Below are 27393 nucleotides of genomic sequence, written 5' to 3'. Positions count from 1 at the left end.
GAAAATTGTGTTTGCAATAGGAAGTACTTACTCATCCTGCTTCTTATCAAACACAGAAATGTTAGCAACTTTTGTCTTCTACATACCATGCTAAACAACTTTACTGTCTCTTACAAAGGGACCTATGGTACTTTAGAGCTTGTATTTTATTCCAAAATCATATTAGAAAAATTCCTTCATTTTTCCTGAGTTAAGTCAATCAGATTTTTACCCTCTTGTCTCTCAGCCCTCAGTATAAGTAGAACAATAAAATACACTATAGCTGATACTTATTTCTAACTGCTGTCCTTTCTGTGCCATTGGAAGATGGACTTTCAGTCAAAGTATTGGACTTTCAGCCAAAATTATTTTTCTAGATAGCAAAGTAATGGCTTCTGAGCATAGGATAAAGATCCCATGGTTTACTCCCTTTAAAATTCACAGTTTACTCCTTATCGCCTATAGTTTTCTAATACTAAGGGAAAATAAAATTCCTACGCCAATGTTTTTTTTTTTTTTTTTTTAATTGAGACTGACCTCCTTTTTTACATATTAAGCATAACTCAATTGGAGTACCTAGGCCGTAATCAGCCTTAATTCTATCTATTAATTAATTTAAAGGCATTAGTTTATATCAAGTACAATGCCTCGCCTGTGTAAGGCAAAGAGTTTTCTCTGCTAGTTTTAAAACAGTCCAACAAAACTTTGCTAAAGAGTACATTGTACGTCAAGAACTGCACATCCCAATCTTGGGTACCATAAATTACGGTTTACCATTCTATATGCCAGAGCTGGTTATGCATCTTTTTCCGTGGTTTATTTTGTTTGTAATAGATCCATTCCAGTATCTCAGTTTTGCGTATTGGTATTTTGATCTGTAACAGACACATAACTCCATTTCAGTTGTCAAAGCTCAAACAACAGCAATGATACTGCCTTCAGCGCAGGTTTGGCTCTGCCTCGTACCTATTCCATCTTCCCTGAATCCTGTTATTTTAACCTACCAGAGGGTGAGAAGGGCAACCACATCAAATACTTCATCTTCTGTAAGAATGCCTGACTTTCTCCATTTGTTAGCCAGCTATCCTAGCTTTCTAAGATTCTCAGGAGCCAAATCTTTTTGTCATATCATTTCAATCTGATTGCATAGAGCAAAATTTGAATTTTTACAAAATTTGCTTTCTTTGAATTTGCATCATTCAAAGAAAAGCTCAAACTTGGCTAATCCTAATGGTTTTCTAATAAAAGCATTTTCTCTCATTGCAGTAAAACCACCTCATTAACTTTTAAGTGTGAAAGAATGAACTACAGAAATGTATTATTAAAAAAAAGAAAGGGGAAATGGGGAAGTGCACACTTTCTACTCATACACTATCACCATTAGCGTATGATTATTACCACCAGTGTGCATGATTATTTGCCTGTTAAAGCACTGCATTCATGTTAGGTATGTTTGAATTCCTAAGTATATCACGCACAACTTGCTGCAGTTTTAGACATTGTGAAATGATATGAAATATTCAAAGACTTTCACATATTTAAACATTTTGCTTGTGTCAGAAAAGACCATTTCTCATGTTCAAATCAGTAAAAGACAAGTTGGAAAAATACTGAATCCAGCAATGTTAAATACAATTCCCAACACTGTTTCTAAAAGAAAAAGAAAAAGAGTTCCGAAGTCTGGATAAGAGAGACAATAGGCCAAGAAAATTAGTACTAAAGATCTGGTTTCCATCCCTACACCTTTGGTTTGATGACCCAAATTGTGCCTTTTTTCTCAATAGGACTATCTTCGGCCTCTTTGAAGTTCGCACTCAGCTACCGCGGCTTCACCTGGCTATACTCTACAACATTTTCCGTACTGAAGTTCCTGCTCTAGTGCAGACCTGCAAAACTGCTTAAGTCACATCATTTACTTTGTAGAGAGTGAGCAAATACTTATGACTCCTTGCCATACTAGCTGAAACTTCCTTTTTCAGACCTCAGAGGGAGTCACTGAGGCCTCCTGACTATTGTAGACTGACTGGTTAGTCTCAATAAGCAAGAGGAAAATGACTGCTGTAGGAACTGTGCTTTCCCAAACATTCATCCCTGATCCTGGGAGTCAGACTATGTACTTAGCATTCAAGATATGTTCCAAATAAAATATCGGTAGCATAATGTCCAAGGGTTTGCATTTGTTGAGCAGGAGGAAGAGGAAGAGGAGAACACTGATGATTGATTGATGAGAAGCACAAGTCCTGTGTGGCTGAAGCAGATAGTTTAATATCTTTTTCTTCTGCCCTTGTAATTCATCTGCGCTGGGAGTTAAGTAGTTTCTGATTCTGCAAAGATACATAACAATACTCAGTCTGAGGGTGCAGAGATTCCTTACATGCTGGACTCCCCTTATCCCAAAACTAATTCTATCCTGTTAGAGTCACCATTCAATATAGTGGCTGAGTCAACAGTTGAATACTTGAATATATTAAACAAACAAGTTATAGCTTTACAGACAGATTACATAAACTCCTACTTGTTAGTCAGTGTTGGAAGGATGCACTCCATCCCCATAATAATGAGTTCAAATTGTTTCATATTTACACAGGCTGGCTTCCAGCCAGGCTCTAATCTCACAATGTGCGCAGTAATTTACATTTGAATACTCATAATACTTAATATTCTGTATTGATTGTTGATACTTGAAGACCTGAAAGAACAAACCCAGCATTGCAGGCAGAAGGAAAGATTATTTTTTCAAAAAAACATTGCCAGAAAATTGAGCGAAAGCCAACAAGGGAAGCCAACAGCCAACATAGCAATATGTAGCAACTTGCTAACATCAGAAGAAATTGGGATGTTTTGTTTTGCCTTCTATGTGCCATTGGATCAATGAACCATGGATATTGATGCACAAGACAAATATATAATTCCCAGCAGGAGAACAATGAGCTTTTTCATATCCATCATTTGTTTGATTTTTATTTAAAAAGTGATCCTTGCTCATATTGTTTCCCCCTCTCTGCATATTGTTAAGACAGCCTTTTACTTTCACACAGCAGGAGATCACAAGTTTTCTTGTTGGAAAATTAAGTTCATGGGTAATGAGAAGGAGACTGTAATCACACACCTCAAAGAACTCTTAACTATCTTACTTTGTTTTTGGAGGCAATACAAATTGCATAGGAGTGCTGAATTAGCTAGTAGAATTGCACTGTGTTTAAATACTTGGGCAAATCTTCAACTGGTTAAACTTCACTGACTTCACTGAAATTAGTCCTGTAGATTTGTATCAGCTGAAGAACAGCACTAGGAATCATGTTCTTGTGTTTAGAGATACAGAACTGGATCTCAAAATATTTCAATACTTTCTAAGACTCAGTATTGCTGAATGAACTTAAATAAGTCATTTAATTTTACTATGCCCTTGAGCTTTTTGTCTCTAAATTGATGATAAAAAAAATCAGAATTCCCCTCTCTGGGGTATTGCAATGTATGCTGAAATGAGGACAATGAAAGACATATGGGTGCCTAGTAAGAATAATCATTGCTAAGTGCCACTCAAGCTAACCATTGCTTCTAAGTGAGCAACAGTGGAGATGCTGGACATTGAATGGTTTCCTTCCACCATTTCTCCTCATCTACTATGCTTACTGTTAGGTAGGAAAGTTAGTAAGGGTATTTTCTTAAATCTATGTTCTTGTTCTTTAATACTGAGATACTAATTGCTGCCAGCTACTGCTTTTTTGCAATGCACAGTATCAGTACTGCATCAGTGCAAACATATACTATAGTCAACAAATTCAAAACATATTTCAGAATATTCAGATGCTGAAGCAAAGTATAATCGTGAAAAGGAAAAGCTGTATCAATCAATAAGTTGGCAAATGTGAAGACAGCAGTTTAGAAACGTGAAATGTTAGAACTGATAAAAGACACTTTCCAAGTGACAATAAACACTGATTGCACAAAAAAGATTGTTTGTAGAATTGTATATCATTTTTCAGGTCTAATTCGTCTGCAAGAGCTCATCAAAGCCCCTTCTAGATACAACATTAAAATCAAAATCCGCCAATTGCCCTCTGGAAATAAAGATGCCCGGCCTTTACTCAAGGAAATGAAGAAAGGCAAGGAGTTCTATGTGATATTTGATTGCTCACATGAAACTGCAGCAGAAATCCTTAAGCAGGTAAGCAGAATGGGGTGAAAATGCATGGGTTAAATTTGCATCCTGAAAGCTGTCCACCTTAATAATTAGTACAAGGGACAGAAGGCACTACAGAACTTGCAGCAATTTCAGCACTCAACAAGATTTCAGGACTTTACAGAGTCAGAAGAACGAGCAGCAATATTGATGTAGATGTTCCTGTTCATTGAAGGGGAGTTGGACAGCACGACCTTTAAGGGTCTCTTCCAACTCAAATGATTTTATGATACTGTGTTGTCTGAAAATAAGTTAGTAAATATCCATCAGAAGGAAATATAAATATCTCTTTAAGATTTCAGGTTCTGCTTAACTAGGAAGACTGCTGAATCTATTTTATCTTTTTTAATTTAATTGATACACTTTATACGTCTTCTCCTGCAAAAAAAGAAAGAGTTCCGTTTTGGAGCACTTAGAGAGTGGCTCTCAGTGAGCTATTGCCTCCACAAGGGCTGCCCATCAGGTTCAGTTCTGAATGTACTAACAATGGGACATTAATCTCTTGCAGAAAATAGCATATCTGTGCATTCACATCCTGTAACAAAGCAAAATGTGGTCTGCTGGCATTATCTCATTGCATTTTAAACTCTGGGATAGCAAGAAGATGGAATGGAGACATTATCAGAGAAAGAAACTGTAATTTAAACAGGAAGAGAGGATATTGTTCAAGGGTTGGCATGGTCCTGACCTACGTGTGAGAGCTGGACAGTCACACAAGGCAAGGACAGATGCCACAAGGCCTGATGGTAATGGGCTGGGACATCACCAGCGGCACACAAAGAGTGGTGCAAATTAGAATTTGCTGTTGTCACTTATTATACATTTCTAGACAATCAAAGTCTAAAGCACTGGCTCCTACAAGTCAATGACCTATATTCAATAATCTCAAGCAAGCAGCACACTGGGAACAATGTTTTCCTTGGATTTTTTGGTTGGTTTATGTTGTTATTACTGTCAACCAGTTTAGTGGGAAATGCTGATTCCAAGAGATCATCAGGAAAGCTTCCACTGATCTAAAGGCACAAAGATGGGCTGTCCTGTAAAGGTTAAATTCCAATGCTCCCAATCTGCTATGTTTTGCCGGAATATTTAACGGAGAGCAGCATTCTGTATCAAAGTAGGTAAGTCAATATACTGGATGTAATAGTCAGTGGAGCCTGAAGCCATCTTGTCCACACAGGAGTCCTTTGGTCCTGTCAATACCAACTTGCTGGATGGTGTCCTAAATGAGCTGGGGTACACAAGTTCCCATGAGCTGAGAGGGCTGGCTTTATTGCTATCAGAAAAAGTGGACCTGAACTATATCTTAGGGTTTTCTTGGTGCAAGCTATATATTTATATCAGGCCCAGATGCAGGTGTGGTGTTGGGAACATGGGGAAAGAACTGCTGTTCACCTGCAAGAAGCAATATGTGGGGAAGGGTAGGAAGGAGAGCTGTGCTCTCACCCCGCTTGGCAGAGGACTATCCAAAAAGCATTTCAATCTGACAGCAGGGACAACATGCTACAAAATGAGATTTGTGGGGGAAGGGTTAAACAAACAGCATGAATTTTCAAGGCTCTGCAAGAAGATAGTGCAGATGTTTGGCACACTGCAGGAGGCACAGAACTTCAAATGCGCCAGGCTGAGTGTAAAATAAAAAAAAATAAAATAACCTTCATGTCAAAAGAAGAAGAGGAAGAGCTAAAAGATGCACTAAGACAGGGCAAAGTGGAAGAACGGTTTTTGTGGGAAATGGATCCGGGGAGACAATAGATATGCTGCAGATACAGATAATGCTTTCCAGTGCCTTCAGAGCTCAGAGAGGGATGGTGGATGGTGATGTGGAAGAAAACAAGAAAATTAAGAGAGATATACCTGGGGGCCAGAGCTGTGGGAACAGAGGCATCGTAAATACAGGCTAGAAATAAAGGGAAAATAGCTTTTGTATAAAATGCTTCTGTGCCTGTAACTAGCTGCTGGCAGCTGTAACTCAGATGCTGAAGTTTCTCACTGTCAAAAGCAGCTGTGAAATGTGGAGGTGTGCAGGGCTTCGAATGTGTTGCTCATCTGATTGTGGGTCAGCCGCCTGCATTACCATGATTCATGTGCTCATCACTGCACATGGAAAGCTGCGTGTAATTTTACACTGAATGAGAACAAGATATTGAATAGTATTAAAATTATTTTGAGAAAATTATTTAATATTACTAACAAAACAAACAAACAAACAAAAACAAACAAACAAAAAACATACCATCATTAAATTCTATAAGATTTCTGATAGGGTAGAAATCAGTGCCAAGGGTCACCTAAAGCAGGCCGCAAAAGAGAATTTCTTGTCTGATTACTGCATTTACAACAACATAGTTGAAACTTAGTAGTCCACACAGAAGAAGATAAATAAAGGAGGTGGAAATGTGCAGTAGGTTGGAGTGGGAATGGTATTTCACAAATTAAAATTGCAGCACAGTCATACAAGCATGTGCCTCCCATTTCTTATGCTTGGTTCCTTGTGTCCTGCTCACTGACGAAGTCTGCCTGGGTTCCTCCCAGAGCTTTGTGGAAGGGTCTTTATCTCCCTTCTTCAATTACAGAGTGTCTCTCCTCTGCATCAGTATCAACTCCATCTCTTCTGGACAACCCGCATCCAGGCAGTCAGCATCCCTCACCACCTCCAAGCCTTGCTTCAGCACCAAGGTCTCTCCAAGCAAGGGCTGGTTACAACAACAGTGGGGGCACTGGCTGAGGCATGGCTTGTCTGCTGGGAAGGGGGGGGCAAAGAAGGTCCAAAAGCTCTTTCTGGGACTGAAGGATCAGTACATTGGAAATGATGCCCTGAATGTGTCAGTGTATGGAGCTGTGTTTGGGAGCATGGATCTGTCCAAACTTGATACGTTACCAGGTGTGGAACATGAGGAGGTGAACTCTTTGCTTGCCTCCTTAGAGCATTTGTTTAGAACTGAGCAGAGAAGACAGATTCCTTCTCTTAAATGGGACAATCTTTTGCTTATTTATAGCTTCAAATAAAATGCCATTGAGCCACACTTCTTCCCTGTGCAAAATAATAGGAGAATCAATAACCTAATTTAAACAAAATACAAAGCCTACATGCCTCTGAATAATCTATTCCCTCAACTCCTGCTTTTTCATTTCTCTCTGGCATGCTACAGAGAGTCCAGACTTTCACAATCCCCAGCCAGCTTAATGAGACCTGGTTCTCCCATCATTGGCATCTGGAAGGAGTAAGCAGAAATTGTGATTATTAATTGCTGCTTTTTCCAGTAATTGCTGTGATTTTTCTCTTCATATTCCCTCATGAGGAATGGTAACCATGTGACTGGTGCATGGTGCCTAAAGGAGTTTCATGGCTGTTTGATGTACCATGCAGTCAGATGACTATCCAAACCAGCTGACCAAAGTGACCCACAGGCCACTATCTGAAATAGGATATCTGAAATTTCTTGAGCTCAGATGTTACACCTGCAGTTTTCAAATGAGATGATGGAAGAAGTTGCAGCTGATCTGGACTCTCATGACTTACTTGAAAACGTTTTCTGATGGAGCTTTAAAATTCATGAAGACTGAACAAATTCTCTGACAAGCAGCAAAACCTAGTATGGAATCATAGGATGGCTTGGGTTTGAAGTAACCTTAAAGATCATCTAGTTCCAATCAGGTGCTGAAAGCAAGAGCTAAGTGCAGTTGAGGTTTCTAAGGGCAAAACTGTGTTCTCCAAAGTCCGAGCACAGGATCTGTAGGAACTAACTTGGTAAACTTCAGCAGTGCCTGCCTTACCCTGTTCCAGTGATGCCCAGCATGTCTTCCCTTTCCAAGCCCCCGGAGACATTTCTAAGAGAGTGTGAGGTAATAGGGCATCCTCCAAAAATGTCTGAAATCAGCAGAATTGGGTACTTTACATGAGGAATTTAGAATCACTTTCTTAGGAAAAAACGTGATGCTTGCAACACTTACCTGAAATATTTCATGGACAGAGATTTAGTTCCTGTCTAGACTAGGAAGTAACTGCACAAGTCAGTTAAATCTAGCTTTTGCAAATAGCAATCTGCTTTATGTGCATATCTTCCAAAATGTTCTTACTACTTACTACTGCATTTACTATATTTTGTTTGATTTTGCCTTTTTATATGTGGAACTCAGTTCAAGAGGTTAAGTTGTTAGTGTTAACCTTCAATTTAGTCTTCTAATACACCAATATTTGGCATAGATATTCCTGCTAGGCAAATTTATCTCTCTTAAATTACATTGCTGCTAGCCTAAAATTATCTACTTCTTCCTCCACAGTTAAAAATAATTTCATGAAATGTAAAGCATTTTGATCAGGCTTAGGACACTCATAAATCATTTTATAAAGACTTCCATGTGTGTTTTCACCATGTGACAGACAAAGAGCAAAATAACTAATTTGGTTCATGCAGGAGTACAAAAAATAAGTGTCTCTGTAGAATACATTCTAATATAGTAATAAATTTGATAATGCAGAGAATATAAAACTCCAGTTCTTGAATGTGATCCTTCCACTAGGCAGGCAGGAAGGGTGAAAATGGCAGTCTCCTGAGGATAGGCAACATAAGCTGTGTTCTCTGCTGCTAGAGGAACACCTGTGGCAAATCCTCCCAGATGCCACAGGGTGAGAAGCAATCTCCTTTCACTGGTTCTCCTCCCTCTCACACCACCGCTGTGCTTTCCTGAGAAATCCTGATAGGGCTCATGCTTATGCTAAAGAAACTTTATACCTTTTTGAGCTGGACCACTGCTGTGACTGAGTGGGACACAGGTTACAGAGAAGGTTTCCAGTGAGCTGTCATGTCCAGTTTAAAGCTACCCACACTAAGTCCAGGGAAGCACTGCAAGAACAATATAAGCCTTTTTTGTTGAGCAGTTAAGAGGCCATGAGGCACAGGGTCTTTTATTCATTATGGCATATATTGCTGATCCTAGAAAACAGTGATGGTGCTAATTAATTGGATAATGAAACACATTCATTTCATATTCATGAAATTGAATAGCAGCACGAGTGAGAAAATGCGAAGTGAAAATGAGTAAAGTATCTGATGCAGTTCCTACTAATACTCTTCATCATCAATCTGATTCCAGCCTGCCTCCAAGACTAAGACCAGCTCTAAATGAGGAAATAATTATGCTGTTGTTGTTGTCGTTTTTTTTTTTTTTTTAACAAGATGAATAATCAAGTTAGAGTTGAGGTACAATGCAAGCCAAGAACAAGGAATCCAAAGAGATTTACATACTTAAGAGATCATGGAATCATAGAATTATAGGAGTTGGAAGGGGTCTCTGGAGACCATCAGGTCCAACATCGATGCCCCTGCTAAAGCAGGATAAACAGGAGAGCGCCCAGGTGGGTCTTGAATATCTCCAGAGAAGGAGACTCCACCACCCCTCTGGGCAGCCTGTTCCAGTGCTCTGTCACCCTCACAATAAATAATTTTTTCCTCATGTTCAGGTGGAACTTTTTGTGTTCCACTTTGTATCCATTGCCCCTTGTTCTGTTTTTGGGCAATGCTCAAAGATAACCTGGTCCCATCCAAACCGCAGATGATATTTTTGATCCAATCTCTATCCACTTATACACTTTGACCACTGATACTTGTTGAAATTCACATTGCATTTCATAAACCACAGCTAAAAGTACAGGTTTACCAGACACAAGTGCAAAACTTTGATTTGAAATGGATAATTGGGGATGAAAATCTATTATATTTGCCACAATAACATATATCTGGGGTTGACTGAAGAACAGATTTTATATAGGGCTCTGTGCGAAGGAGACCTGCAAGGAGAATACTGAGCATTTTATCATGGTTTTGCTAGTTTATATTCATCTAAGTTCCACAGTAAGTAAACACTGCTATCATTTAAATAAGACTACACAATTATTTATGTAATTGCATGCAAATTATTTAAATAGGAGAATGCAATCAAATCTCGTTCTAATTTCTTATGGGCAGCTATATATGTATAAACAAAACTTACTGTTTTCCTGTCCCTCTTCTGGGCTGTTCTCCTCATTTTCTGTACGGGGGAGGCTCTGTGGGAAGAGCCTGTGCAGCTGCTTTGCCAGGTCCTTCAGAGGTGTCAGCCTGAAAGGGATCTTTGCTCCCATCATACTTTTCTAATTATCTGCTTCATGGTAGTTCCTGGAAGCTGCTGTCTCCATATCTGCTGCTGCTGTGTTGCAGACAGACAGGAGAAAATGAGCCCTTGCTGCTGGGAGCACACAAGTGCAACTCTTCTAATTAATAGGAGCATTCAAATCATTAAGGTGATGCTTTGGGGTCCTCAGTATGGTATCTAACATCCCTCCTGCTGTTTCTTATACTTGCCTTCATTTCCTGTTTTCCTAATACCATCCTTCAGAGTGAACTCTCAGTATGGTCATCAAATCTGTCAATTCACTGGGAATTATACTTAGCCATTATGTTACCCTAAAAAAGAAATAAATAAGTTATTATTGCAAAGTCTCTCAGAACCGTGAATAAAAAGCACTTTATTTAGGTCAATCTACAAATCTAATTCACAAATCACAACAAAGTCTAAGGGCTATGTACCTGTTAATTAATTATCATTGCTAATGAGTGTTGGGGAGTGGGGAGGGACAACTGGTGCAGCCTGTTCTTGTGATCAGTGCTAAGTAAGAGAACTCAGCAACAGTTCAAGGCCCAACCTGAGACAGATCAAGCATCAACAATTACTCCTTAAAAAGAAAAGGACATTATTACTGTGTGTGTGCCACTTACAAGCTCTCTTCCAGCTATCTGTAGCTTCACATCTTAATTGAGTCACTGCTAATAGAGAAATTATGAAAGTGACACATCATTTGAGCTTTCCTGGGAGGCTGCTATACTTTCCTTGGAAGAACTTCAGCAAGCCTCTCTCATGGCACCCCTAAAGCCAGGTCATTGCCAAATCCAGGGCACTATTCCACTGCTGGCCATTATAGAATCATTAAAGTTGAAAACGACCACTAAGATCACCTAGTCCAATTGTCACCCATCCCCACCACACTCACTAACCATGTCTCTCAGTGCCACATCCACATGGCTCTTGCACATCTCCATTGTGAACCTGTGTCTCATCTATGACAGATAACACTGTTGGTCGAATCCCATTCTTTACCTGTAATTGTCCTTGCTTGTCAGGGGTTCTGCTTTGTTGCCAGATGTAGTTCTGTAATATGACTTTTGAAATCATTATTATTCACAGGCATGTGCGTGTTCTGCCTCCTCAGTTTATAGTGCTTTATTTGGGAATCAATATTTAAAAAAAAAAAAAAAAAGTTTTAATCTAAAGTGTGTTCAGGAGGCAAACACACCTATCTCTCGGGCCTTTGGATGTGTGAAGAAAATAATAATTGGGCTACCCTGGATTAACTAACTGTATACCCAGGAGCTGTGTATCTGCAGCTGCACGAACTAAATAATTCTTCCCAAACACCCAGGCTATACACTTGGTAATCATGCAAGCTAATATATTTCTCTAGCTGAAGTTGTATTTAAAGATGTTATATAGGTTAGCGTTGTGAGATTCAGGACCAAGTAAATCTAGGCATCCAGAGGCGTATCTGTGTTCAAGTCGCCTTTGAATCATTATTACCTAGAAGTGGCTCTATGTCTCATACAAAAACCTTGGATTATTTCAGTACACTTCCAACTAAAAGGAAACCCATATCACAGAAGTCCTGTCTGGCACCTCCTTCAGTAGCAGAGACCACAGTCACAGAAGCAGAGCTGGTTCAGGGAGCAGAATTCAGTCCAGCCATGTCTCTGCCAACAGCAAGGGGCTGGAGCTCAGTGATCTTTAAGGACCCTTTCAACCTATGCCATTCTCTGATTCTACAAATCAGCTGGGAAACACAGCATGCAGAGGTGTTCAGTGATATCAACATGTATAATTTTATGTGCAGAAAAAGGGAAGGAACATCTGTCTCCAGGGTTGCTAGGCTGCTGACTTTTCCAGGTAATAAAACAACTCTAAGAAAAGCAATACAAGAGGGTTAATAAAATAAGAAATAAAAAAGGCAATTTTGACATGTAAATTGAATGGAGTGTTTCAGTAAAATACTTGCCTTCTGGCTTGATTTTTAGTGTCTGGAAATGGATTGGTTGTTTGTGATTAACACTGAGCTGTTTTTATTATCTTCTGCAGCTTAGAAAGTTTAGGTTCTTCCCTTTCTTTATATGAGGAATTTCCACACACAATCAAATAGGTTTCTACTATGAAAGAATTTTGGCAAGCCAGATCAGATCATTTTCCCCCGTCTTTCAAGTAACTATCCAGACACTGCCAAAGCATTCTAAAATACTATTAATAGCACACACTTACTTTAGTGTGATCCAGACTGAATAATATTCAATCTTTCCCCATATTTCTGTCGTGATGATGAATTTTCCACTGGTTTTCTACCTCACAGCTTTTCCTCCACTTCACACAGTCTCAAAGAGGGCAATATGTTTGCATCACAGTAGCAGTGTGCATGGATGTGGCAATAAGCGTAGGTGATGCCAGACTGGAACTGCAGAGCATCCCATAACACACAGCGGGGGTGGCCTCATGTAATCATTTTCAGCAGTTTTTGGACAGGGGCTGAAGGAAAACCACATCCCTCCAGAGGTTTGCATCTGGCCCTACTGCTATAAACTGTCTGTAAATAAAATTCCTATTAGCATTTCTAAACTGCAAACTAAAGAATTTCACCTGGTATCGTTCCAGATTAACCCATACTTTTTAGTATACTGAAAGTGTCCAATGTAAAATATACTCTACTTTTAATCTCTTTCCACAGATTCTCTCCATGGGAATGATGACTGAATACTACCACTACTTTTTTACAACACTGGTAAGAAACACTGAAGATCTGCGCATGATTTTTTTTCCACTGCAAAAAAGTCAGCTAGAAAGTTTCCATTCCCCTCTGTGATTTGTGTTGCAATTAACTCAAGGAATTTCCTGGAGAATGAGTACTAACAGTCTTTACTGTATCAAGAGTCACAAGTTTTGCAGTATCAGTTGGGCTAACCAACACCGTAATACAGTGGCAATCAACTTCGATATCACATATAAGGTGCAGTCATTGGTACAGATGGATCAGAGTAGAAAATAATGAATAAATGGCTTTGAATAAAGTATGAAATAATGAATGGATGGCTTTGCAGCAAAGCTGAAACCAAGCTTTCTGCAGGCAGTGGAGTACAGCCCTCATCCAGCATAGTGTGTGAGCTTATCTTCAGTCTGTGCCTACTTAGCTTAAAAAGCAGCACCTAATTTTTATCTAGCTGAAGATCACGAAGCTCAACTGCACTGACCCTGTTGCTCCAAGCTGGTTTTTTTTGGGTACAGTGTTATAAAAAAAAGAGTAATTCAGAGGTGAAGATGTGCGTTTTGTTATAGCAAGTGTCAGACAAAGAATTATTGTTTAATTCCTATTAATTATCCAATTATCACAAAAATATCACAAAAAAGAAAATCACGTATTTCTAAATTTCTCTTGGGTTGTTTAATAATAAAAGAAAAATGCTACATTTTCTTTTATAGTCCAAATGTTAATTACTTCTTTCTAGATACATTCCTATATTTTAATATGCATACCACATACAACTGAGTCAATGCTGAAGATCTATTGGCATTGTAGACTTGCATCGTAGGAAGACAGACAAGTGCCAGTATTGCTAGAACAACCCTAGAAAGTTGGATTGTGTCAGTTCTGTGCATCAGCATATTCTTTATTTCCTTTCCATATAAAATTTCATGTGGAAGTGAAAATTCATTCTGAATCCAAGAGTTAATTCATTGGTCAGAAAATACTCTAACTGTGTGGAATTGAAAATTCCAGTAGGCTGAAATAGTTCTCCTTGAGCCCATTTTAACACCAAGGAAAATGTGAAAATTTAGGGTTTACTGTAGATCATATTGTTTTATAGAATAGCTGTGAATCTACCATTAAATATTAACCAAGTAAAACAGTATGCATGGGATAGTACAAAGCATTAAGTACATTAAATAAAAAAAAAAAAGCAGTAAACACCGTTGGTATTATCTAGGTGTTGTGGTATAAATGTTGATATTTTCACAGCTACTGTTGTATTAAAATCCACTTATTTGTCATTTTACCAGCTTTCCAGGATCAGCAAAAAGGATTTTTTGGGGGGAAGAAAGAAAAAGAAAAAGAAAAAAAAAAAAAGAAAAAGCCCTTCAGGCTTTGAAAAGCTGTTATCATACCACTGCTTGATAAATCTAGCTGTGGTATTTGCCACACAATTATGCCATTTAGAATGTCCATTATTTCTCTGCCCCATAAACAATGAGCGCTGCAGTGCGTGTAGCTACTGTGCACTAGCCTGACGTGGCCATTAGGCTCACTGGCAGCAAGTCATTGAAGCAGGCGAGACAGAAAAAAAATGGGGCTCATAAGCAGAAAATGTGCATTGCTCTCGATATCTCTTGGAGTTTTCCTTCCCAGAGTTCAGAAATAAGATCAGCTTTGAACAACTAATTCTTCATATTGGTCTGTCAGCGCTGTAGCACTGTTAGAGGGGTAAAATTAGATACTGTTGTGGTTTGGTTGCAAAATAACGCTGTCGTAGGGACCTGATTTACATATTCCAACAAAGCAGATATGTAGCTTGTCATAAACTTCACACAACCTTTGTTTCTTCAGATTTACAACTGAAACGGTTGTGGATAAGCTTTGAGGGCAAGCAGAGTTCTCAGGGCTTAAAAAAAAGCAGAACAAGAGCTTTGGATTAAAAATCAAATACAATTCTTGTCTAATTGTATCTTCTGAACATTTTGCTTTAAAAATGCTACATCTGATTTTGATTGTTTTCTTAATGTTGATTTAGGATCTATTTGCATTGGACCTGGAACCTTACAGATACAGTGGAGTCAATATGACAGGCTTTCGCCTACTCAACATCGAGAATCCTCAGGTCTCATCAGTCATTGAGAAATGGTCAATGGAGCGTCTGCAGGCACCACCAAAACCAGAGACTGGCCTCCTTGATGGCATGATGACAGTAAGTGAGCAACTGCAATGATGCAAAAGCATCTATAGCAGGCTCTGGAGAAGAGTAACAGCTCTCTGTCATGCTACCATCCAGCCTACACCATCCATCTTTTTGTTGCCAAATGTATATACTACTGTCTCATTTCTCCATCAATGTTCTGGATGGAGTGAAAAACATAACAGGAAATAAAAACTCTCAGAGCAGGTATAGGATTTATGACCTGCAGGGAAAGATATTGTACATGTGGACAGGTAATAGCACTTCTAAATTGGAAAAGAACTCCTTCCCTTCATTTCTATTATCTACAGCAACTCTTAAGATATAATTTAAAGATAAATGAAAGGTATCATCAAGTCAGGAAATTAGGATTTTTTTTTCCCTACCACTTCCTTAAGAATGAAAGGAAAGAATAAGAGCAATCACACAGACCATATGACTCCATTCAGTTTTGCAGGGTAGAGGGCTACCATTTTTTTTGTGGTAAGATAATATGTCTTGTCTTGGATAGAGGTGGTAGAGGTGATACAAACTAGGTTTTATTGCAGATGATTGCAGGGAAATTTCTGAAGCATTCTAACCCCTGAAGAGAAATTCATTATGTGCGCTACCACTAGCATTTATATATATATATATATCTTGTTTCAGCAGTGTAACTGTGTTCCCAGAAGCAGGATTTTAGGAAAACCTAAGTTCTTACTAATCTCTCATCCCCTCCTTTGCATCTCTCTAACATCTTAGTGTCCTTGATACTCTGAAACAGCATGAACACCAGGAAAAGCATCTTCTTAGTTATCTGTGAGTGTTTAAGTATTCATAATAAGTTCTGCTTATTCAATTTGATAGAGAGCTGCAGTACTGCTATGTTTCATTAGACAATAAGGCTATGACAAGCTGCACATTACAAGGAGATGAGGATTATATATCCTACTGTTAATTCAGGATTTCTTCTTTCATGCTATAATTTTTGCCCTGATCACAGATTGTGGGAGATGAGCAGAGCATAACCAAAGCAGTTTTGAGCTCACATCCCATTTTATGCCCAAATGGCACAAGAGATGTATTTGTTCTAAGTAGATCTTTGAATTTCTTTGCAATAATTTAAACAGAATCAAAATCAGAAAGACAAATTCCAAGACTAGTTCTTGGACCTCTTCTTCTTGTGCATAAGAATAGGTATCAACATTTAGGCACTTTTCTTAAGAAAATGAGGTGACTCTGTTTCTCAATGCTACACCAAGTGCTAAAACATTACAAGAAGGACAAGGAGGGTCAAACGACAAGAAAAAGCAGTGTAACCTCCTAGTTACTACAAGGTGGGATGGATGAGTAGCAAGTTGCACAAACACAAGATCCAAACTGCCAGGTTGGGCAGTACTGCCCAACATACTAACCATGTATGTTGGAGGCATGTTAAGTTACAAGCTTGGTGGTCCCAATTAGGAATGCAAAGCAAGGTGTGCACTGAAACATTTTCACTAAGTACTTCTAGAGCCTCTAAGCCTTGGGCATAGACCAACAGGGACATCAGCACCAATGAAAAATTCAGTCCTGAATGTACATGTCTCTTGTCTAATAAAAAGACCTGTACTCAAGCCCATTGACTTGAGATTAATATGAATCTTTCCACTGAGTTGGAGGGATTTGGGATCAGGCCTTTAGTCAGTGGGTCTTTTTGGTACAAGTACTTGTTTTAAGACTCTTGACACTGAGAACAGATGTTGTTGTCTCTTCCTGCTTGTCTTGCCACTTATAACATTTTCAATTTGCTCGAGTTGTGAGATCACTGTTTTGTGCAGATCCTGACTAGTGTGTCAAGAGCAATTCCTCATCTGCAGTACATTAAGATTAATTGATAAATTCAGATCACAATGGAGATTTTTGCTGGAAATCAAATGCTGGTAAGAATGATGCTGTTGTAATGTACTTAGGTAAATGAAACAAGAATCAAATCTATTAATTTCCCAAGGGAGTAGCACAGGAAAGGAATAAAAAATGGTGTTTGCAGTTCATATAAGCATGTCCAACTCTTCTCATCTGCAGTTACTGCCTTTTTAAAGACCCCTACTTAATTATTCAGTAGCTTTTGAAGAAATATAAGCACTTCATTTTTACCACAACCCTATGTGTTACGGGAAACACAGTCTATCTCAAGCACCAAATCAACAAAGAACAATGTGGGAGAAGGTAAGATTTTTCTTAAAAAAATTCACTGATAAAGGCTTATAGACTGTGCAATATCAGTCTGGAGCTTGCTGGGTGTGGTTTTAAACTAATAAGTCAATTCTCAGAAGAAATATGGATGCACAACAAGCATCCAGCAATTTTAGTAAGATTTCAGCATCATAGAGGTATTGACTATCTTAGCCAACTAGAACTTAGATGTAGAAATTCACCTTCATCACTAAGGTACCTCAAAAAGACCGTCCTCTAAGGTGGCATGGGAGTTATGGCAGGGGAATTGCTATAGCTGGAGCTCAGTGGAGCCATTGTACCCATTAATATCAACAGCCAAGATACCTGAGGGCAGTCAGATACTTAGAACCAGCAAATACCTTTAAGATACTTATCTGGTGCTCAGTGGGACTGATTTCCCTGGAAAGACAGGATCTGTGTTGCTCATTAACACTCCGCTCCATACCACGCTGTTGCAAGCAAACTCCTTCCTGCATTTTCCTCCCAGTGTCCACCTGAAAATAGTATGAAAGTAATTTACATTGAAAACAAAACAAAACAAACCCATCTGCATTAGCAACAGACTTCCAAGGAGAGCCAAGGAAGGAAGAAATGGATTCTTCCTTATCACCAGCTCAGGGTATTGCTTCTCAGTATTGAAACCAGGTAAAAGGAGGCATATTTTAAAAAAGCCTTTCTGTGTTATTTTTTCATGTAGACTGAGGCAGCTCTGATGTACGATGCAGTTTACATGGTAGCAGTGGCCTCCCAGCGTGCCTCTCAAATGACTGTCAGCTCCCTGCAGTGTCATAGACACAAGCCGTGGCGTTTTGGACCCAGATTTATGAACCTGATAAAAGAGGTAAGTGTAGACCGTCTGCTTATGGCCAGTATTATCCTTCCTCTGTTCTTTACTGTTCTGGCTTGTGTAATTGCTCCCCAGTCTTTATCATATGCTATATTCTTGGCACCCAGTTTTTCCTCACTTCCCCAGAGGAGAAACATTGATTGACACAAGGCTGTGTTTTACAGACACAAAGGCTGTGTTTTAGTTGCAACTTTATCTGGTCTTTGAGAAACATGCACTGCCAAGCCCTAAGTGTGATAAACTCTCAGGCTGAGGCACATGACTTCCCATGGGTTTTGCTTGGGTAATTATGGATGTTTATAACTTCTTAAATGAGCAAGCATTCCAGAAAATGGAAGAGTCAGTTCACCATTTTAAACTGATTGTTTTACAGATTGTTTGATGAATCACTGAGTAATACAACATTCAGAAAATACTGCAATCACTACTTCTAAAGAAGCAAATTGCTTCATGAGGTTACGCACTATCCCATGAGATTTCATCACTGGGATATCTTGATCCATAAATATTCTAAAAATACATGTTTTAGCTGAAATGTCCTCACATTTCCAAAAAACAGTATGTATTATGAATCTCAAAAGGAAGCTTCTCCTTTAAGGCAGAACATGAAAGTGAAAATTATAAATTATGTGTAGCTCCCTAAGTATATTTCACCATGTCCCCCAGTTTTGGTTCATGATAATGAAATTCTTTTAAAACCAAACTCATTAGTTCTTGAGAAGGTAGAACAGTACCTGTATATTGAGGTACAATGTAAGTAGTGGCAGCACATCAGGGCATACAACTGAATCCAGGAATATCTTAGGAACAAACTGAAAGGGAAGATGTGGTGGCTTCAGGACATGTACAAGAACTACTGTCACCTCCTCCCAACCCAAGTAAATTTCTTAGAGTTGCCATAGTCAGTCTACAACATGGTGATTCACCAACACACATAAGTAATATAAGTTCCCTATAAACTTCTTCAAAATACAAGGAAAAGACAAGAGTCACCCCAAGTACTGAAGAGCACTTGACTTTTAGAATCAAGGAACTTTGAAATATTTCCCAGCAGTGACTCAGTTGTGGGAAGGCTCACAGAAGACAGCACTGGCTCTTTCTATTCTCGCTGATCTCAGCTATATTACATCCAGCTCCTGCTTTGGGGAGGAAGTGGTGGGACTGTAAGCAGAATCAGTAGAAGACAAGAAAATGACCTCAGAGGACGAACTAACCCCCCTCTTCTTGATTTAATCTGAATGGGAATCTTTTGATCTTGTACTTCTCGACTTCAAATAAAATGAGGTACCAGTGCTACTCATTGAAGGACATGGTTAATGAGCACTGTGGTGATTGATTCATGTTTGGACTGGGTGATCTTACAGGTCTTTTCCAATCTTGATGATTCTATGACATATAATTTCTGGTGCATTTTTAAAAGAAATACAATGATACTGAAAGTTAGCAAAAGATTTTGCAATCAGTGAAGGCACTTGCATAATTCTATATCGCCTATTTTGGGTGATGCTGATCACATAGCTTAAGAGTCCTGAATTGCCAGAAATTCTAGATGTATCTCTGCAGATTCTATTCAGAGTTTATTGTTAAGCAGTCGTACAGTTCCCATTTATCATGTACAGCTGGCTTCTCTTGTATGGAGTGAGATATGTGAGCTAATTAGTGATTGTTGTGCAGATAGTGTCTTTTGTGGTCACTAAAACACCGATTTAAACACAGCAAGGGTCTTATCTTCCTGTTTCTGTTCTAGCAAAAAAAAAAAAAAAAAAAAAGTGGTTATTAAAATTGCATGATAAGGTTTAATAAGACAGTATTATATTTCCCTTGAAGGCTATAACAGGTATTGGAAACTAAATAGTAAATATGATTAGATGTCACTCTCGTTAGGATCTGATTTGCTCAGCAAGGAGGGATGAACTGTATAAATTATGAATCGAATAGGCATGCATGGAAAGGCATGGAGAGAAAAAGTCAAGCAAGCAGAAAGAATGGTTTGTGCCCACATAAATACAGTTTAATTATACTAGATTGTAAAATGGTACTGGCAATACGTGAAAACATTTTACAGGCTGCTCTGAAGACATGCTGGTCTCCGAGAATAATATTCAAAGAGGCTGCATGCAATGAGTACTGCAGGTGTTACAGCTTGGCAAGATCTTCAATAGCTTCCTGATGTATTTTGCATTTGCATTCCTGGTTTCTTTGCATTATATCTTAGTGGTGATAAAACAAGTGAGATGACTGCATTTCTTATGAGCCCATCTATAAAATGCCAGATTATTGGTAACTGAAAAGACCTCAGAACCATTCTGGACATAAGCAGAGGATAATAAGCAGGCAGTATCAGAATAACTGCCTGTTTTTCCTAATGGCCAAGACTTACTGCACTACTAGTAGGCCTATGTGAGAAAAGCAAAAGAAAAATAATGTCTGAAGCTAGAAAATAATCAATTACAGTGACAGAAAGAGTAATCTATTCTCTAAAGATCTCATGAGCTAATGCTGATTATAGGAACCATTTACCAACTTGCATGGAAAAGCAATCCTGCCTAAAGTTCCTTCAACTTGAGGACAATTTTGAGGTCAGAGAGGTCATCAACTAGTTCTCATAAAGGAGGATTTTATACATAAAATACACTGTCTGGGATCAAGATTTTTCTACAGTAGCTCATAAAGATCTTTTTAATGAAAAGTAAATCCTTGTCAGAAAATTGTCTTTCTCAGTGACCTAATGTCACTGACATCTAAGTGATATTGTGATATTTTAGCCCTTGCAGAAGCATTTACAGAGAGCAGATCTTGCCCACGTCCAGAAAGAAAAGTTTGGTCATTCTCTCTCTTCAGAGAGGGAATAAGAGTGAAGGGCTGATTCCACCCTTCCTGAAATTGTGCGTAAACATAAAACAATTTTTCACAATTAGATGATCAGATTCCCTAATCATGTCCCCTTTAAATCATGGGTTAAGTTCCAGAATAGCATTTGTCTATTGATTTTTATTCAATTATCTTGTAAACCAATGTGAGCTCCCCTCACTCGATCTCAGAAGCAACTAAAAGAACAACAGAATAGAGAAGAATTTCAGAAAATACAGATGCAGACTTTATCTTCAGTAACTTTATTCCCATCAAAGAGAATCACACTCACAAATCTCGAAGATTTAAACAAAAAATCTGAAGTACATATATCTACGTTTCCGTTTCTGTTTATTGATGATAAAATATGTCAGCATGGCTGGTTAGTAGAGACCAGCAGTAAGAGCAATACATCTATGTTCTGGATCAAAAACTGCATACAATCTTCTTTTGGTAGTACTTTCTTCCATGAAGATAATGTATGGCTGAGGTTAACGCCAACAGACATTTATATTCTGAAATAAAATTTTAAAATTCATGCAATTATCTATGCACATATAAATATCAAAACAATAGTTCTGGAACTTGCATAGTAAGAGTAGAATAGACAGAAATTATCAGCAATATTTACTACACAAAATCATTTTTTTTGATACATATTTTATATGTTCTAGCCTACTAGAAATGCTCATCATTTTTTTCCACACTGATATTTCCATTTAAAAGTTAGCACATAGCCCAAACTTATTTGCACTGGAAAAGCTCCCAACAGCCCTAGCCATTGCACCATTGAGCAGTTCAGTGTGAACAGCCTTTACACCAAAGACCTTGCAAGATAACTGTTAAATGCAGATGGTTTAGAATTCAGAGCAGTGTAGTGTTATTGAAACAATGTGCTCATCAAGGACACAACCTCCTACTCAATCATTCACATACATTCCATTGCTTGGGTTCTGTTATCTTGGGTGGAAATGACACTGTGCTTTGCATCATGTGAAGTCTCAATGGGCTCTCTGTTGTTCAGTGAGTCAGTATCACTGTAATAAGACAACAGCATGGACAGGGAGGATGTTTCCCACACAAGATGTTGGGTGGGAACACTAAAGCTCTGACTTTGGTTTCTGGTTCTGCCGTGGATTCTCTGCAACCATGAACAAATCATTTTCAGCCAGCTCCAATAACTTTGTCTCAGTTACCAGAGACAGAACAGCAGACCATTGCTTTGTGGATATTTCCAAGGCACTGACATGATCAGGCTAATCACTGTCTACACATGTAGCTATCAAATCAATCTAAAACAAAAGTAACAGGGCCTGAAATCTAGGTGAAGAAATTCTGTAGGTGGAAAGGCTGTGATTCCCTTCTGTAAAAGATTTATAATGGCTCTTGTCTAGTTAATGTGTTCAGGCTGTTAGCTTTGTGGAACAGGATCTCTCCATACTACCTCACCTGTACAATCAGTACCTGTTACAATGAAGTCCTATCCCCTATTATCACAATAGTGCAAAGTTGTTTTTCATGTTCGTAGTCAACAGTAAATGACACAGCCACTTTAATGGCAGTCACATTTGTGCAGTGTAAAATAAAAACTGTTCCTCCTAGGAATGCAAGATTTAACCTTCCCTTCCTATCCTTTACTCTCACTCCCTCACCTCTGGAATTGTTATAAAACTATTTGGTAAGCGTAAGCTTTAATGGAACTCAAAGTCATTTCAAACTTAGATTCTGAAATGAATCCACCTACTCTATCATCCTCAAGTATTCAGTTTGTTTGTCAAATGTATCATACCAAAAGCCTTTCATATGACTACCTGAAAGTCATTAAGCTCAGCCACTGCCCTGGAAACAAGTGTTTTTGAACAGTTCATAGAAACCTTTTTTCCTAAGAAATCCCTTGTCTCTATTCATCTACCATTTGTCTCTTGTTTCTAGACAGGAATCTGCTCAGTCTTATAATAGTTGCTTAAACTCCTTCCTAAGAACAAGCCTTCCCACACTGCCTCTTTTCCATTTCAATGCCGTTTGGCACATCATGAATTTCACCCTGCAGTGGTGAATGCTGAAACTACTTTTATTGCTGCTGTTATGCTGGATTTGGACTAGGATAATGGCAAAGTCATACACTAATTCACTGTATTCCTTAATCCTTGAGAATCTTCTTTAATAAGAGGATTAATTGTAAGAGCTGATAAGTTCATGTGTGGCTCAGAGCACATTTATTATGATTTCCTCTGCAACTAGAAGCAATAGCACTATCTCTTAAATCTATCAACTGTCTCTGTATTCTAACAAAGCAGGAACTTTTTCTTCCAAAAGAAAAGAGATGAAAGGAGAATTTAAAGAAAGTTTTCCTTGGTCATTAGCATTTTGATTGGGCAGTTTATCTGCAGAAAAGTGAATCGTGATATTGAGAGCATGAAGCTACATGAGAAATTTTACAAACTGCTCAGATACCTGATTTTGTAGTCAAGAAGTAAAAGTTTAGAGCTGCGTGAGTAAAGGAGCTCACTCACTGTCCATTCTTTGCTATCATGTAACACAATTAATGATCTCAGTATAAGTGCATAAATTGTCAATAATGATTCTGTAAACCATCAACCTTGTTGCTTTTGTCACCAACCTTGTTGCTTTTTATGATAATGTAATAATAATGTTAATGATAATGTTCCCTCGCCAGTGGACAAGGGGAGAGACACTGATGTCATCTATCTGGACTTCAGTATAGCCTCTGACATGGTTCCCCATAATGTCATTCTCTCCAAATTGGAAAGATATGGATCTGACAGGTGGACTATTTGATGGATGAGAAACTGGTTATGAGATTGTACCCAGAGAGTAGTGGTCAATGGCTCAGTGTTTGGATGGAGATCAATGACAAGTGGCGTTCCTCAGAGAATGGCAACACTCTCCCACTGAGTGGGATTGAGACTCTGCAAATCTGTGGATGACACCAAGCTGTTTGGTGTTGTTGACACACCTGAGAGGCTGGATCCAGAGAGACCTAGACAGGCTCAAGCAGTGGACCCAAGAGAAACTCATAAGGTTCAATATGTCCAAGTGGAGGGTCTTGCACTTGGGTTGTGGCACCCCTACTATCAGTAAAATTTGAGGAATGCTGTAACTGAAAAATTGTGTCACTGTACCACTCACAGGGGTAGCTCACTCTCATTCACCATATACTAATTATGTTTATCTGAGGTGAAATGTTCTAATAAGGTGGTAGCTAACACAAATTATAATGTAAAGTCTCTCTTCAAGACAGGACTAATTCATTTTTGAGAACTTTATTTATACTGGTAGACCAGTAGATAAGTTAAATGAATTTCCTAATTTCAGTCCAAACACCCAATGCAGTGTAGAGGTACAAAATGACTAGCTAGAATGTCTCTACCACTGTATAACGGTAAAGGAGTAAACATAATTTCGAGAGTTGAAAATAAACATTCTATCTTCCTAAATTCCAGGTCAGATGATTGCCAGTAAGTTGTTACTCTTTTATAAAAAATTACATGATAGTGGTAAGTTAATACCTTTTTCTGTGTAACTGCAGTTGGATAGAAATTTTCAATAGAATAGAAATTTTCAATAAATCAGAAATACATGCTCAATTTTGCCTAGTAAGTTCTTATAGTAAATATACACAGAATAACAACTAAAATTTAAAAAAAAAAAAATCTTGGAAAATATAATCATCATTTAAAAATGCAGTTCAGTTATTCATCATTCTATGTTAGCTAGGTTGCTCAGTAAGACAATCTACCAAAGGTAATCCTGTTAACAAAACTGAGTAGATAGGATAATATCCATTCCTTTTACTGGGCTTCTCAAATAGTGAAGAGTCCAATGGAACAACTACAGTTGCAAAGTCCCATTAACTACATGGAGAAATTCTACTGTTGGTATGCCTTTAAGATAAACTATCAAAATTATGAGCTGCTGGAGAGGAGCTCTTCAGAGAGGGACCTGGGCGTCCTGGTGGACGACAGGTTGGCCATGAGCCAGCAGTGTGCCCTCGTGGCCAAAAAGGCCAATGGCATTCTGGGGTGCATTAAGAAGAGCGTGTCCAGCAGGTCGAGGGAGGTGATCCTCCCCCTCTACTCTGCCCTGGTAAGGCCTCATCTGGAGTACTGTGTCCAGTTCTGGGCTCCCCAGTACAAAAAAGACAGGGATCTCTTGGAAAGAGTCCAGTGGAGGGCCACAAAGGTGGTGAAGGGCCTGGAGCATCTCCCCTATGAAGAAAGGCTAAGTGAACTGGGTCTGTTTAGCCTTGAGAAAAGACGACTGAGAGGGGACCTGATCCAGGTTTATAAATATCTGAGGTGTGGCGGCCATAGCAGTGAGGCCAGTCTCTTTTCAGTGGTACATGGAGACAGGACGAGGGGAAATGGACATAAGCTGCAGCATAGGAAGTTTCGCACGAATGTGCGTAAGAACTTCTTCACGGTGAGGGTGACGGAGCACTGGAACAGGCTGCCCAGGGAGGTTGTGGAGTCTCCTTCTCTGGAGATATTCAAGTCTCGCCTGAACGCCTACCTGTGCGACCTGGTGTAGGGAACCTGCTTTGGCAGGGGGGTTGGTCTCGATGATCTCTAGAGGTCCCTTCCAACCCCTACAATTCTGTGATTCTGTGATTCTGTGAAAATGATCAAATTCAGAGGAAATGAAAAAAGAAAAGAAGAAAGGGTCATCATCTACTGTGAGAATATCTCAAGTCAATTACTTGAAAAATAATAAAGTACTTGAGAAATTAACAGCAGTGCTTTTAAAAGAAAGCTGTCATTTAACACTACATTTATATCTGAGCATAGTGTTCAGATAAGGTATTAGTTATCTTCTACTTACTATACTTTCAAGTTACTGGTAGATGCAGTGTCAGAATACCTAGTACAAGCCAAGTTTGTACTTGGTTCTTTGGATCTGAGCAACAGAACAGTTGGTTTTCCTCAGTAATACCACTCTAAGATAGCTTTTCACTCAGAAATTTGATCAACTCCTCCTTTTGTCTACATATTTTTAAAATTTGTTAAACTATAATCACAGTTTTGTTTATACATGAAGGGTGCCTATGTGTGTCTGAGATGCTTTCTGCTAACTTCAGTTCCAGACATGCCTTCAAAATGGGGAGGAATCTTATTTTCTGAACAGTGGGAATTATTAAACTGGAAATTAAATTGTAATAAAAGGCTAAAACTTGAGTTTGAAACTGTGAAGAGGTTGCTTGATTAATTACAAGTGAAGGTTCAAAGAACCGCTTCAGAAAAACTGTTTTATTTCACAGGTCATTGGAATAAGTGGAATATTAATAGAAGGGAGGAAATATATGCACATTATAAAACATGATTAAACATAATATTTTTAAGAATTAGAATAAGATTGTGCACTTTCGTATTGCCAGGCCACATTGAACACTTTTTAAATGGCCTTGAAAAAAATAAAATTCTCTAATCTGAATTCCATGTGAAATACAATTAACCGATATCTATCACTTCACTGGGCTTGGTAAGAGTAAATGTGTCACAGAGAGATAAACAGTTAACTCAAATGTTTGGATACACGTCTATTGAGTAGGAAAAAACAAGATCACAAATAGGTAATCAATTTGTCTGAGAAAGATTGATATTTTTGTGTACTGCAATACAGTATTGGCAAAACTGTCTATATCCCATTATGGATATATCATAAAAAGGAATATTGATTATAGCCATGCATCGTATACAGTAGGCATTATGATTTACTGATCTAGTTATATCTGGGTAACAGAAATCAGAAAATCTGTGAGGTCTACTGGAGACAAAATAAACAGAACCTGAAATGCAGTTTGGAAATGTTTTTGTGATTGAGCCATTCATTGTCTTTGTTGAAATACAGTAATTGACTCATGATGATGAAGTGGAAATTGATATAAAGACCGTATGATGGTTGTGTGAATAGATCGCAAGCTTCTGGAGTGTTTGCTCTTAAAAGTTAAGTCACATTATTTCTCCATTTGTTATAATTTTCCATTTGTATATTTATATAGTAACCAATACTGTGATTTATACATTTAAATCCAGATGCCATTTTGTATTTTACCCATAATCTTAATCTTCTAAATAGAAAGTTTCTGTTTTAGTTATTTGGTTTCTTTGTGTAGCTTGCCTTTTCAGGCACGACAGCTTCTGGAGAGGTCTGAAGATTTAGCTGTGAGAAATTTAGATGTAATTTCTTCTATCCACTCTCTTCCCTGTGCTTGGTAAGAAAGAGTCAGAATAGCTGAAGGTTCTGTATGGTTTGCTTATTGACTAGCTAACATATTGGGTGAATATTAAACAAATTGG

At 38.4% G+C, this 27393-nt stretch overlaps 1 protein-coding gene across 2 annotated transcripts in view; it reads left to right on the top strand.

Annotated features, from left to right (window-relative positions):
• GRIK1 (glutamate ionotropic receptor kainate type subunit 1) overlaps positions 1-27393 on the top strand; it is a 155953-nt gene that overhangs the window by 89535 nt on the left and 39025 nt on the right. For both annotated transcript variants that reach the window (XM_085241735.1, XM_085241740.1), the window contains exons 4-7: positions 3966-4147; positions 12966-13019; positions 15022-15195; positions 18077-18220. In XM_085241735.1, the coding sequence (XP_085097861.1) occupies positions 3966-4147; positions 12966-13019; positions 15022-15195; positions 18077-18220 (554 nt within the window). The remainder of the gene's footprint in view (positions 1-3965; positions 4148-12965; positions 13020-15021; positions 15196-18076; positions 18221-27393) is intronic.

The sequence above is a fragment of the Meleagris gallopavo genome, chromosome 1 (genome assembly GCF_905368555.1).
Source record: "Meleagris gallopavo chromosome 1, MGAL_WU_HG_1.1, whole genome shotgun sequence".
NCBI lineage: Eukaryota > Metazoa > Chordata > Aves > Galliformes > Phasianidae > Meleagris > Meleagris gallopavo.
This window is presented reverse-complemented; position numbering and strand designations above follow the sequence as displayed.